The sequence below is a fragment of the Chiloscyllium plagiosum genome, unplaced genomic scaffold (genome assembly GCF_037043375.1).
Source record: "Chiloscyllium plagiosum isolate Xiang-an unplaced genomic scaffold, Cpla_swu_hap1 HiC_scaffold_8, whole genome shotgun sequence".
NCBI lineage: Eukaryota > Metazoa > Chordata > Chondrichthyes > Orectolobiformes > Hemiscylliidae > Chiloscyllium > Chiloscyllium plagiosum.
This window is the reverse complement of record NW_028270146.1, coordinates 104026849-104039721: the sequence shown is the minus strand read 5'-3', so window position 1 is coordinate 104039721 and position 12873 is coordinate 104026849. Positions and strand designations below refer to the sequence as shown.

The 12873-nt window shown below is 41.9% G+C and overlaps 1 protein-coding gene across 5 annotated transcripts in view; it reads right to left on the bottom strand.

Moving 5' to 3' along the window:
• Window positions 1-252: 252 nt before the first annotated feature.
• Window positions 253-12873, bottom strand: part of paplna (papilin a, proteoglycan-like sulfated glycoprotein) — a 133507-nt gene continuing 120886 nt past the window's right edge. For 4 of the 5 annotated variants that reach the window (XM_087990190.1, XM_087990191.1, XM_087990194.1 and 1 more), the window contains 3 exons: window positions 11214-11374; window positions 9579-9783; window positions 253-853 (listed from right to left, as the gene is read on the bottom strand). In XM_087990190.1, the coding sequence (XP_087846316.1) occupies window positions 9611-9783; window positions 11214-11374 (334 nt within the window). In that variant the 3' untranslated portion in view covers window positions 253-853; window positions 9579-9610. The remainder of the gene's footprint in view (window positions 854-9578; window positions 9784-11213; window positions 11375-12873) is intronic. The other variant, XM_087990192.1, reaches the window with a different exon arrangement.

The window sequence follows — 12873 nt, the reverse complement described above, 5'->3', positions numbered from 1 at the left end:
AAGACTGGAATGTTGCAAGAAAACTTTCAGTGCTGTCAAGAAAAGGCATGATTCATCCTAAAAGGAACTGTAGTACTCAGAAGCACCCATTTGTTGGCGCAAATCGAATAGATGTTGCACATTATATTTTTAAAAAATCAAAGTGCACCTTCTACAAGAGATTCTGTTAACAATGCAACTTTTTAAAAAATTTCCTGCAATTGGTAGTTTGTTGTATTTTGTAAGTCAGTGTAAATATAAAAAGGCCAGTAGTTCAATTCGCATTATTTAATTTATTAACACATGCTATTTGCAGAAATGTATTAATAAACGCACAATATACATTTTTTACATCAATAATCATCTTCATAAAAAAATTTGATTCTGGTTAAAGGGAAAGTAGGTGGATTTGAGTATTCATATTATGTACAGAACTTGGCACCTGTTCAAAAGAGTGATAGTGCATTAAACATAGGGTCAGCTGGAAATATATCTGATTATTTACTAAGTTTATCCAACATGCTGTTATTTAGCTTTTAAAAGTACCAGTCTTTTAACATAAAAATAAAGTCTGAATGCAGATACATCTTACAACGCACCTTTGGAAATCACAATGTTCAGAATCTTTGAAAATCATATTTTGTATATTAACAGTTTTCATATGAATGTTCAGTAACTTGTCATTCTAAAACTATTATACATATCAATAGTTTAAAAGAGTACAGCTTTGGATAATAAAAGGGTGAGATTGACTGCTTGTATAGTCAAAGGTACGCTGGTCATTTTCTCTGGAACTGAATTTACAAACATCAGTCGAGTAGCATTCTCCATATCCTCCAGTACAACTTTACATACTACTGCCAATAAAATGGACCTACAGTAGAGAGGATAACACTTCGTCAGAAGTGCCTTTGCAACAAATAGTGTCTATTGTTTATCCCCGCAGAAAACCTGCATCAACACTGAACCCCTGATATCAGTCACCCTACATCAGGCGTAGCCTCTAACACACATAGGGGAGAAATATGCAGTAGTGGAAATTAATGTCATTTTAAAACTGCATTGTCAACGATGTGGTTCCACAGGCTGTTAACCTATTTTTTGGTGCATTTAGTTGTTCTGTCGATGTGTTTTCTGTATTCTCACAACAAACAAAGCAAAGGTTGGGTTAAAAGAAAGATGCTGACAAACAGGAGTACTGCTCTGTTGCATTAGAGTGTAATTGGAGTTATGCAAGAGAAGGAAGAGGAGATCAGTCCCTCCTGTACTCTCACTGGTGTGCACTTCTGCTCTTTAATGTAAATGTAAGATCATAGGGAATTTGGTTCATAAGGGGATTGAGCGACATTGAGGAATTCTTACTTTACAGAGCACAGGGTGGAGGGATGGTCGTCAGTGCATGAATCTGGCAAGGAGCAGCTGAGCAGAGCCTCAGGAAATCTTTCACAGGAGCAGCCCAGCATTACCGTCTCTCAATCCAGAGGCAGAGCTCCTGAGGTGACAAAAGGATTCAAGAGTGACACAGGGCAAGTGGATACTGCTTATTAGATCAGTACAGACTGTGAATATTTGTACCATCCAATTGCTTATAATTTGTAAAGTCTTTATTTTGTGGTTTTTAACTTCATAAGGGCTGTATTCTGTTGTAGTGAAGTCTAAGGAAAAATGCTGAAGTAATTGAAATTATTTTATGAGCTTTCAAAAGTTTAATTCAAAGGGTTTTAAGTCCTAGTAGGACAGCTCAAGGCTGTGATGTGCTCCTCTTGTTCTGTGTGGGAAGGTGAGCAACTGGTGGTTATGGTACAAATGGGTATAAATGACGAAGGCTTTTAAAAAAAATGATGCAATCCTAAAAGGAGAATATAGGGAATGACAGTGAACTCTCGGACCTCAAAGGTTGTGATCTCAGAATTACTACCTGTGCCATATATTGGAGTATAAATAAGATGCATTGGATGAATATGTCAATGATAAGATGGTACAGGGGTGGGGGGTAGGTTTCAGATTCCTGGGACATTGGGACCAGTTCTGGGGGAAATGGGACCAGTACAAACTGGAGGAGTTACATCTGGACAGGGCTAGGACTGATATCCAATGGTACTCCCTGCTTCTGGGTGATTTCTGAAACTCTCACTTGAGAGTTCAGCAGGTTTCCTCTTTTTTTGACTTGTATGATCCCTGCAATCACTTGTAATAAATAGACATTTACACTAGAGATTTATAATCTTAACAGAAATAAGTGATAATTAGAGAATGGATCATATTTAGTGGGGTTTTTTTTATGTTTTCACATCTCACTTTATTTCAGTAGCAAGGAAGTGTTTTTTTAATTTCCTACAATCAATAGTTTATTGTATTTTGTCAGTGTGTAAACATAAAAAGGACATTAGTTCGATATGAATTGTTTAATTCATTGACATGCTGTTTGCAGAAATGTATTATGAAGATTATCTTCATAAAAATGAGATTCTGGTTAAGTGGAAAGTAGGTAATATGGTGACCTTCTTTGACAGAAATACACAGTGGTTAGAGAATGGATCATATTTAATGCCTTTTTTTGATGTTTTCAAATGGCAGAAGAATGTGGATGCTTTGGAGAGGGAACATAAAAGGTTTACTAGGATGTTGCCTGATACAGGGGATTTTAGCAATGAAGGAAGGTTGAGTGGACTGTTTCACTGCAATGCAGGAGATTGAGGGATGACCTAAAAGAAGTTTATAAGGTTGTGAATGGCATGGAGAAAGTGGAAAGTATGAGGAATTTTCCCAGGGTGGAAGAGTCAATTACTAGGGGACACAGGTTGAAGGCGCAAAGGGAGTTTAAAAGAGATGTGTGAGGTACATTTTTCACATAAAGGGTGGTAAGTGTCTGGAACTTACTGCCAGAGATGGTGGTGGAAGCAGACACAATAGCAGCATTCAAGAAGCACCTGGACCAATATATAAATAGGAAGGAAATAGAGGGATACAGATCCTGTAAGTGAAGACAGTTTTAGAATGAATGAGCAAAATGTATCCACACAGGCTTGGAAGGCCAAAGGGCCTGTTCCACTGCTGTAGTATTCTTTTGTTCTTGGGTAGAATAGTGAGCATTATGTACAAAGCTAACCACTTGACACTTGTTCAAAGAAGTGACAGTGCATTAAATGGTAGGGCCATTTAATGGTAAATATATCTGATAATTTACTAGGTTTATACAACTGCTGACATTTAGCTTTTAAAAGCACAAGTGATCTTACATAAAAATAAAATCTGAATGTAAATACATGTTGTGGAACCAAGTTCCGAATCTTTGAAAATCATATTTTCTATATTAACAATTTTCTTCTATGAATGTACAAATGACAAAGGTCCCGGGCTCCAGGACCAGCACGTGTGGAGGACGTTTCTCCAGCTGCAACTCCTGGAAGTTCTGATTTCTGAGCTGAATTCGTGGGTGGGGATACTGGAGCATCTACAAAGCTAACAAAATTGTGGATAGTATGTATAGAGAGGTGGTCACACTGCAGGCCATAGCTGCATAGGCAGAGAGGGAGTAGATAGGTTACGTCTAGGCAGGACCGGGACTAATGTCATATGATGATCATTTGCTAATGAAGAGGATTTAAATTAAAATGGCAGGGGGATCGGAATCTGAGCACTGTGTCAAGGACAGTAATAAACGCAAAATGTAGAAATGGTAATCAAGGGCGATAGGTAAATAGGGCTAAAGTACAAAGAAAAGTTAGGATAATTAAAAATGGCTAAAAGACAAGGCTAAACACTTTGTATCTTCATCCTTTAAGCATTCGAAATAAGGCAGATGAACTGATGGCACAAGTTGACAAAAATGGATATGATCTCAGCCATTATAGAAATATGACATGGAGGTGCCGGTGCTGAACTGGGGTAGACAAAGTTAAAACATCAGGTTATAGTCCAACAGGTTTATTTGGAAGCACTAGCGTTCGGAGCACCGCTCCATCATTATGGAAATATGATTACAAGTAAAAATTGAGTAGCACTTCTTAATAAGAGATGGAATGAAGTGAGGACAGTTGTGAGAGATGATCAAGGCTTGGCTGATGTAGAATCCATTTGAGTGGAGCTTTAAAAAAAACAGCAAGGGAAAGAACATTTTGGTACAAACAAACACAGGTAGGACTTTTAATGGTAGCCTCTTGGGTAGCATTGTAGAACAGAAGGACCTAGGGATTCAGGTACATAACCCTGTCTATATGTGACACAAAGGCTTGTTAAAAAAGGCACTTAGCACACTTGCTTTCATTGCTCAATCCTGTGAGTATAGGAGTTAGGACGTCAGGTTAAGATTGTACAGGACATTGGTGAGGCCTCTCTGGAATACTGTGTCCAGTTCTGGTCACCCAGTTATAGGAAGGGTATTAAGCTGGAGAGTATTCAGAAGAGAGTTACCAGGATGTTGTCAAATATGGAAGGTTTCAGTTATAGAGAAAGGCTGGGACTTTTTTCACTGGAGCATAGAAGGTTGAGCGATGACCTGATAGAAGTTTATAAGATAATGAGAGGTATAGGTAGAGTTGATGGTAGTTGTTTTTTCCCTAAGACATGAAGGGCAAATTCTTTACAGAGGGTGGTTTGCATTCCTGAGGAAGTGGTGGATGTGGGCATAGTTACAATGTTTAAAAGATCTTTGGATAAGTACATGAATAGGAAAGGTTTGGAGGGAAATGGGTCAGAAGCAGGCAGGTGGGACTAGTTTAGTTTGGGATTTTGTTCGGCATGGACTGGTTGGATTGAGGGGACTGTTTCCATGCTGTATGAGCCTAAGACAGGAGTCATGTACCTAAAGAGCAACCACTTTGTAGGAAAAATGACTAATTGAATGACTTTAATCATCTTGTTGATAGCTATCCTTTTCAATTTGATTAAATCTATGATGATGAACTTGAGTATATAGGGGATAGCGTTCTGGAATCGAAGAGTGTGGTGCTGGAAAAGCACAGCCGGTCAGGCAGCATCCGAGGAGAGTTGACGTTTTGGGGATCAGCCCTTCAGGAACATAGAGGAGGAGAACTTCTTCAAGGTAAGTATCCTTGGAAGAGGCTTTGCAGTAAGGTTATAATCAACTAGGAGAACGTGAGGACTGCAGATGCTGGAGATCAGAGTTGAGTGTTGCTGGAAAAGCACAGCAGGTCAGGCAACATCTGAGGAGCAGGAGAATTGACATTTTAGGTATGAGCCCTTCAAGATCGTTGATTATGCCCTAAACATCAATTCTCCGGCTCCTTAGATGCTGCTTGACCGGCTGTGCATTTCCAGCACCACACTCTTTGACTCTGATCTCCAGCATCTGCAGTCCTCACTTTCTCATAGTTTCCGAGAGCAATGTGTCATGAAGCCAATCAGGCTACCTTGGATCTGGTAATGGGTAATCAGGCGTGTTTAATAAATGACCTTAGTGTAAAAGATCCTCTACGAAGTAGTGATCATAACACGGCAAATTTAAATATTGTTTCAGAGTGAGTGGAGAGTAAAGGGAATTGTAATAAATTGAGGATAGAGTTGACAAAATTGAACTCGGCAGATACATTATCAGGAATAGTGGGCAATACTCAGCATATTATGTTTAAGCTGGTTCTTGATTCTCAGCAAAAATACATCCCAATAAGGAGGAAAGATTCTGGGAGGGATAACCCAACAATGGCTAACTAAGGAAGTTTTGGAGTGTATCAAGTTGAAAGAAAAAAAGCAAATAAAGGGGACAAATGTTAGCAAAGGGTTCCGTAGGGATTAGGGTTGGGACCGCAACTGTTCACAATATATATTAATGACTTAGAGGAAAGGAGTGAATGTATTGTAGCCAAATTTGTAGATGACAATAACAGATGGAAAGTCGAGTTGTGAGAGGGATGTGAGCAGTTTAGAGTTAGGTTCATAAGTGGCAAAAAGATGAAAATGTTCACAAACGTGAAGTTGTTGATTTTGGAAGGGAGAACAAAAGAACAGTATTATTCAAATGGAGAAAACCTGCAGCAAACTGCCACACATAGGGACTTGAGGTGACTTGTATACAAAACACAAAGCTAGCATACAGGTGCAGGAGGGAATCAGGAAGGCGAATGAAATGCTGGCCCTTATTTCAAGGAGTTGGAGTATTAAAGTAGGGAAGTCTTAGTGCAACTACACAAGGTAGTGGTGAGACCACATCTGGAGTACTGTCAGCAATTTAGGTCCCCTTATTTAAGGAAGATATAATTTCATTGGAGGCCATTCAGAGAAGGATCCCAAGTCTGGAGGGATTGTGTTCTGAGCAAAGGTTAAGTAGATTGAGACTCTAGTCATTGGAAGGTAGAACAATGAAGGGTGATTCTCATATAGGATTCTTAAGGGCTTAAGGGGCTTGACAGGATAAATGCTGAGGGGACATTTCCCCTAATGGGAGAGTCGACAACCAGAGGACTCGTCTCAGCGTTAAGGTGCACCAACTTAAGACTGAGATGAAGCAGAATTTCTTCTGAGGGTTGAGAGTCTTTGGAACTCCTTGCCACAGAGAGACGTGGGGCTAGAGACCTTGTGTATATTTAAGGCTAAGACAGATTCTTGATCAGTCAAGGAATCGAGGGTCATGAGGCAGGAAAGTGGACATCCGTCATGATCGTACTAAATGGTGGAGCAGGCTCGAGAATTATCCTCCTATTCCTATTTCTCATGGTCTTAAACAATAGCATTAGTTCAAGATTAATGTTGGATTGATCTGCAGCTATGAAGTGCACTTTGCACTTTGTAGATCAGTGAGATGGTCATGTAGTTAGGAAGTGATGCATTTTGAAGGGAAAAACATGAGATAACAAAAACTACAGTTTTAAAATGGCCACAGGAACAGGGATCGCGTGGGGAGTCAGGTATGTGAAGCCTTTGGAGAAGTTGATGAGGCTGTTTTAAAACCCTTGGATTCTTAGAGGGGTAGGATATAAAAACCAAATTAGGAAAGAGTTAGATAGTACTAGCTTAAGCATAGCTGCAGGACTCTGTCCAGTTCTGGACCTTCAGCCAGCAATGCATCGTGTTTTACAAATCAAACCCGTATAGATTCAGATCAGATAACTCCCCCTACTTAAGAATGTTAAGTAACAAATGTAAATGGATTAGTGTTTTTTTTAATTATGGTTTGCCCTTACAACCACAGTTCTGTCTGCATTGGTTCATTTGCGGTATATAGCATAATTGGAATTAAGTTACTATCGAGGTGGGGTGGGGGGGGGGCGGAAAGAGTACAAGTGGATAGGGTTATTAAGAAAGCTTAAGGTGTTTTGGCTTTCATTAACAGGGGGATCGAGTTTAAGAGCCGTGAGGTTTTGCTGAAGCTCTACAAGTCCCCGGTGAGACCACACTGGAATATTGTGTCCAGTTCTGGTCACCCTACTATAGGTAATATATAGAGGCTTTGGAGAGGGTGCAAAGAAGGTTTACCAGGATGCTGCCTGGACTGGAGGGCTTGCCTTATGAAGAAAAATTGAATAAGCTCGGACTTTTCTCTCTGGAGAGAAGGAGGAAGAGAGGAGACCTGATTGAGGTGTACAAAATAATGAGATGAATAGATAGAATCAATAGCCAAAGACTTTTCCCCAGGGCAGGATTGACTGGTACGAGAAGATATTAGGAGGAAGGCATAGAGGAGACGTCAGAGATAGGTTCTTTACACAGAGTTATGAATGCAAGGAATGCGTTGCTAGCGGTGGGGGTGGAAGCAGAGTCATTGGGGACATTTAAGTGACTGCTGGATATGCACATGGATAGCAGTGAGTTAAGGGGTGCATAGGTTGTTACTATATTTTACATTAGGATTAAATCTCAGCACAACATTGTGGGCCAAAGGGCCTATTCTGTGCTGTACTTTTCTATGTTCCAGGTTGACTGTATTGGCTGCTCTGAGTCAGGGCTCCTGCTCTAAGGATAGACAGGGAAATCACAATTATGTTCGAAACTGCTGTTTTAAAACAGCTTCTTCTAAAGCTCGGAATTGAAATGTGCCTGGAGAGGAAACTTGCTGCATCTTATTGTTACGCAAATAAAGCATGGCATTGTCGGACAGTTATACTGTCTTCACTGAGATGTTGAACATTTTTAGTCACATGGAAAGACACATCAGTATTGTCCTCTAGCTTTTGCTCAGTAATGTGTAATTTAGAAATAATCTACTCATTATTCTCATAAATGAACACTACTCATTAGAAGTTGTACTTTGCAAACCATATTTCAGAACCAAGTTTCATTTTAGACTTGTCATGCAGAGGCTGAGTTAAAACTTACAGCAGGTCATCAGGAGAATTGTTTAAATTAATTTGAGAAAGAAAGCCCATAAGGAAGCACTTTATAAAACACATCAGCATCGTTCATAAACGAAATGGTGTTAGTACAGCTGGATAAAGCAAAAACACTTGAGCGTATCTAGGAGAGGCATCAAGTCAAAGGAAAGAGGGCATTTTCAGGCAATTCCCTACAATGACTAATTGAAAACTCTGGGATGAGCAGAACTCTGTTTTGTCCCCTGGAAATGAGCACAAGGAAGAAAAGCAAAAATGTGGGAAATAGCTTCATAAAGGAAAAGAACATGAATCATATTTTATACATTGACAGAACTCTGTTTCAAATGCTGATGGATTTGTGGTTTCAGAACTGTTTTAATTCATGAAGTTTCACAGATTTGTGAAATCACACAGCTCAGGAAAAAGACCAGAGGAGTGCAACTCCAAGTAGGAGTAGTCTTCTGAAGAAAGGTCAGGTTGGTTGAAACTTGGTGGGGTTTTATAAAAATGAGGTTGAGCCCAAGATTGTAGGGTTTGTCAGGACAAATATGAAGAGGATTGTCTTCCTGAGAGAGCTGGGTCATTAAATATATTTAAGGTTGAGTTAGAGATCTGATCGATAAGGGAGCCAAGGGACTGGCTGAGAAATAGAGTTCAGGTCATAATCCCTCGATTAGCCATGGTCTTTGTGAATTGCTGAGCAGTGTTGAGGGCCTGAATGGCCTACATTTCCTGCTGTTCTTAAGTAGGGATTGATTGATCTTTTCTTGTGCTACATATTGTGCTTAAAGTAAGTTTTCAAACAGCTTCTGACTCTACATGATGCTCCTAACTTCAAATGTTCTCATGCTGAGCACATATATTTCGTTGCTACTTTGACATTCAAGTACAGACTATTGGACAAATAGGAAGACCAAACTGAGGAACTTTCCAAACCAAAATTCATCTTGACTCTTAGGTCTTAGGCATAATGGGGTAACACAAATCAATCTAGTTCTGAATTTCCACCTCCATCCAGCATATGGGAGGACAGGGCTATGAGGTAAAATGGAATGCAAACATTTACTTTTCTCCTGTCTATACTTGGGATATTGCAGATGATTTGATCATTAACTCATGCACGGTGTGTTTTAATGAGGGGCCTCCGATTTACATGTGAAAAATGGCCACCAATGCCAAAGGAGAAACAGTAACAGTCAGCTGTCTACTTTCCTTTAGCTAGTTAAATTATCAACCAGATAATCACTTCTAAGGGACTGCCTGAAAACATTTGCTGATCAGCTTACCCAAGCAACAGAGAAATAGGAGAGGGAGTAAAGAGAAACCCATCACCTGAGACCCACTGCTCCCCGTGCGCACCACCATTAGCCCTGTGTCTGGTCCTCCGACCGTGGCTTTGAGCAGCTCGAACAGCAGAAGCTGGAATAGTACTGATTGGAACAGAGATTGGCCTGTACTATCAGATCACAATTAGCCAGTTCTGGCTGATCCACACACTGCGACTCATGGTCTGTCAGCTGCACCTCTGGTTCCGGAGCTGAAAAAACCATCGCGTTAACAACACCTCCGACTGTAACAAAAACCTCAGGATCTATCCGACAGTGTCCATTTCACAGTTACGTAAAGTTCACCATTCATTATTATGATCGGGAACAGCGTGGATTATGTGAGGAGTAAAGTCAAAGTGTAATTTTGAAGTGGATGATAGTTATCAGCTGGGATTATCCCCTGCTCCCACATGCTTTCTTAACCAAACATAGAGTCATAGAAATGTACAGCAGAGAAAAGACCCTCCGGTCCAACCCATCCATGCCGACCAGATATCCCAACCCAATCTAGTCCCATTTTCCAGCACCCGGCCCATATCCCTCCACACCCTCCCTATTGATATATCCATCCAGATGCCTTTTAAATGTTGCAATTATACTACCCTCCACCACTTCCTCTGGCAGCTTATTCCGTACACATACCACCGTCTGCATGAAAAAGTTGCCCCTTTGGTCTCTTTTATATCTTGCCCCTCTCACCCTAAACCTATGCCCTTTAGTTCTGGACTCACCCACTCAAGGGAAAAGACTTTGTCTATTTATCCTATCCATGCCCCTCATGATTTTTCAAATTCACATCCTCAACACGGACATTGACTTTGTCAAATCACATTTACATTATGACGTGAGTGAATTGGATATCCCATCATCATAGGAATCTGAGCCTGTTTCAGTAGGACATCTTTACCAGGTAGATAATTTGTTCCTTCAGATTTTTTTCCAGTTGTGATTTAATATCTCCAGTTAATAGCTAAGCAAAAGGTGAACTAACATTTGTGACTTGTTTCTGCATCTTCAGTCTAAAAGACCTGTTTAGAGAAAAGGACTGTGATGTGTTTTTGAAATTGACCCCATGTGGTTGGAGCTATTACCATAGAGTCATGGGGATGTACAGCACGGAAACAGACCCTTCGGTCCAACCTGTCCATGCCGACCAAATATCCCAATCCAATCTAGTCTCACCTGCCAGCACCCGGCCCATATCCCTCCAAACCCTTCCTATTCATATACACATCCAAATGCCTTTTAAATGTTGCAATTGTACCAGCGTCCACCACTTCCTCTGGCAGCTCACTCCATACACATACCACCCTCTGCGTGAAAAAGTTGCCCCTTAGATCTCTATTATATATTTCCCCTCTCACCCTAAACCTAAGCCCTCTAGTTCTGGACTCCCCCACCCCAGGGAAAAGACTTGTCTATTTATTCTATCCTTGCCCCTCATGATTTTATAAACCTCTATAAGGTCACCCCTCAGCCTCTGATGCTCCAGCGAAAACAGCCCCAGCCTGTTCAGTCTCTCCCTGTAGCTCAAATCCTCCAACCCTGGCAACATCCTTGTAAATCTTTTCTGGACCATTTCAAGTTTCACAACATCTTTCCGATAGGACGGAGACCAGAATTGCACTGATTTACTCACATGTCACGGTCAATTCAGCACTGGCACTGACTGAGTGAGAACCACTGTACGCGTTGCAGGTGTAAGTCCCAGAATCTTCCAACTGGACATTGTGCAAAGTCAAAGTACCATCTGGGGAAATGTACATACGCTCCCCATCTGTTCGGAGGGGGATTCCATTCCTGTTAGACAATGATAACCAGCTCAATAATTGTACTATTTTTCTGCAAATCTTTCCCACCAACCCCACTTTTTTGTTTAAAGCGTTCTCTTAAACATTATACATAACATCAGAGAAGGTGATGCTGTATGGAATGAGCTGCCCGAGGTGGTGGTGAACGTTGGTGCAATTACAACATTTGAAAGTTATCTGGATGGATACATGAACAGTTAAGGGTTTAGAGGGGTTTGAACTAAAATGCTGGCAATAGAGTCGAGGTCAAATTGGGCTGTCTGGTCGGATGAGTCAGAGTGAAGAGTCTGTTTCCATGCTGTATAGATGCATGGACCAATCACTGTATGTGTGTGTGTTCGCGCAGAGGAGAGTGGCCCAATCACTGTGTGTCTGTGGAGGAGAGTGGCCCAATCACTGTGTGTGGGGGGAGGAGAGTGGCCCAATCTGTGTGTTTGTGTGTGTGTGCGCGCGCGCGCGCAGGAGAGTAGCCCAATCTGTGTGTGTGTGGGAGGGGGGGGACAAGAGTGGCCCAATCACTGTGTGTGTGTGGGGGGACAAGAGTGGCCCAATCACTGTGTGTGTGTGGGGGGGACGGGACAAGAGTGGCCCAATCACTCGTGTGTGTGTGTGGAGGTGTGTGGCCCGATCTCTGTGCGTGTGTGTGTGTGTGGAGGAGAGTGGCCCTGTGTGTGTGTGTGTATGGAGGAGAGTGGCCCTGTGTGTGTGTGTGGAGGAGTGTGGCCCTGTGTGTGTGTGTGTGGAGGAGTGTGGCCCTGTGTGTGTGTGTGTGTGGAGGAGTGTGGCCCTGTGTGTATGTGTGGAGGAGTGTGGCCCTGTGTGTGTGTGTGTGTGTGTGGAGGAGTGTGGCCCTGTGTGTGTGTGTGTGTGTGTGTGTGTGGAGGAGTGTGGCCCTGTGTGTGTGTGGAGGAGTGTGGCCCTGTGTGTGTGTGTGTGGAGGAGTGTGGCCCTGTGTGTGTGTGTGTGTGTGTGGAGGAGTGTGGCCCTGTGTGTGTGTGTGTGTGTGTGTGTGTGTGTGGAGGAGTGTGGCCCTGTGTGTGTGTGGAGGAGTGTGGCCCTGTGTGTGTGTGGAGGAGTGTGGCCCTGTGTGTGTGTGTGTGGAGGAGTGTGGCACTGTGTGTGTGTGTGTGTGTGTGTGTGTGTGGAGGAGTGTGGCCCTGTGGAAGGATCTGAAGAGAGAACTAAGAGCAGCAAGGAGGGGACATGAAAAGTCCTTAGTTGGTAGGATTAGGGAAAACCCTAAGGCTTTCTATAGGTATGTTAGGAATAAAAGAATGACTAGGGTAGGAATAGGTCCAGTCAAGGATAGTAGTGGGAAGTTGCGTGTGGAGGCGGAAGAGATTGGGGAGACACTGAATGAATACTTTTCTTCAGTATTTACTCAGGAACAGGGCATTGTCGTCGATGTGAATACTGAGTCACAAATAAGTAGAATGGATGGCTTTGAGGTATGTAGAGAAGAGGTGTTGGAAATCCTGGAAAAGGTGA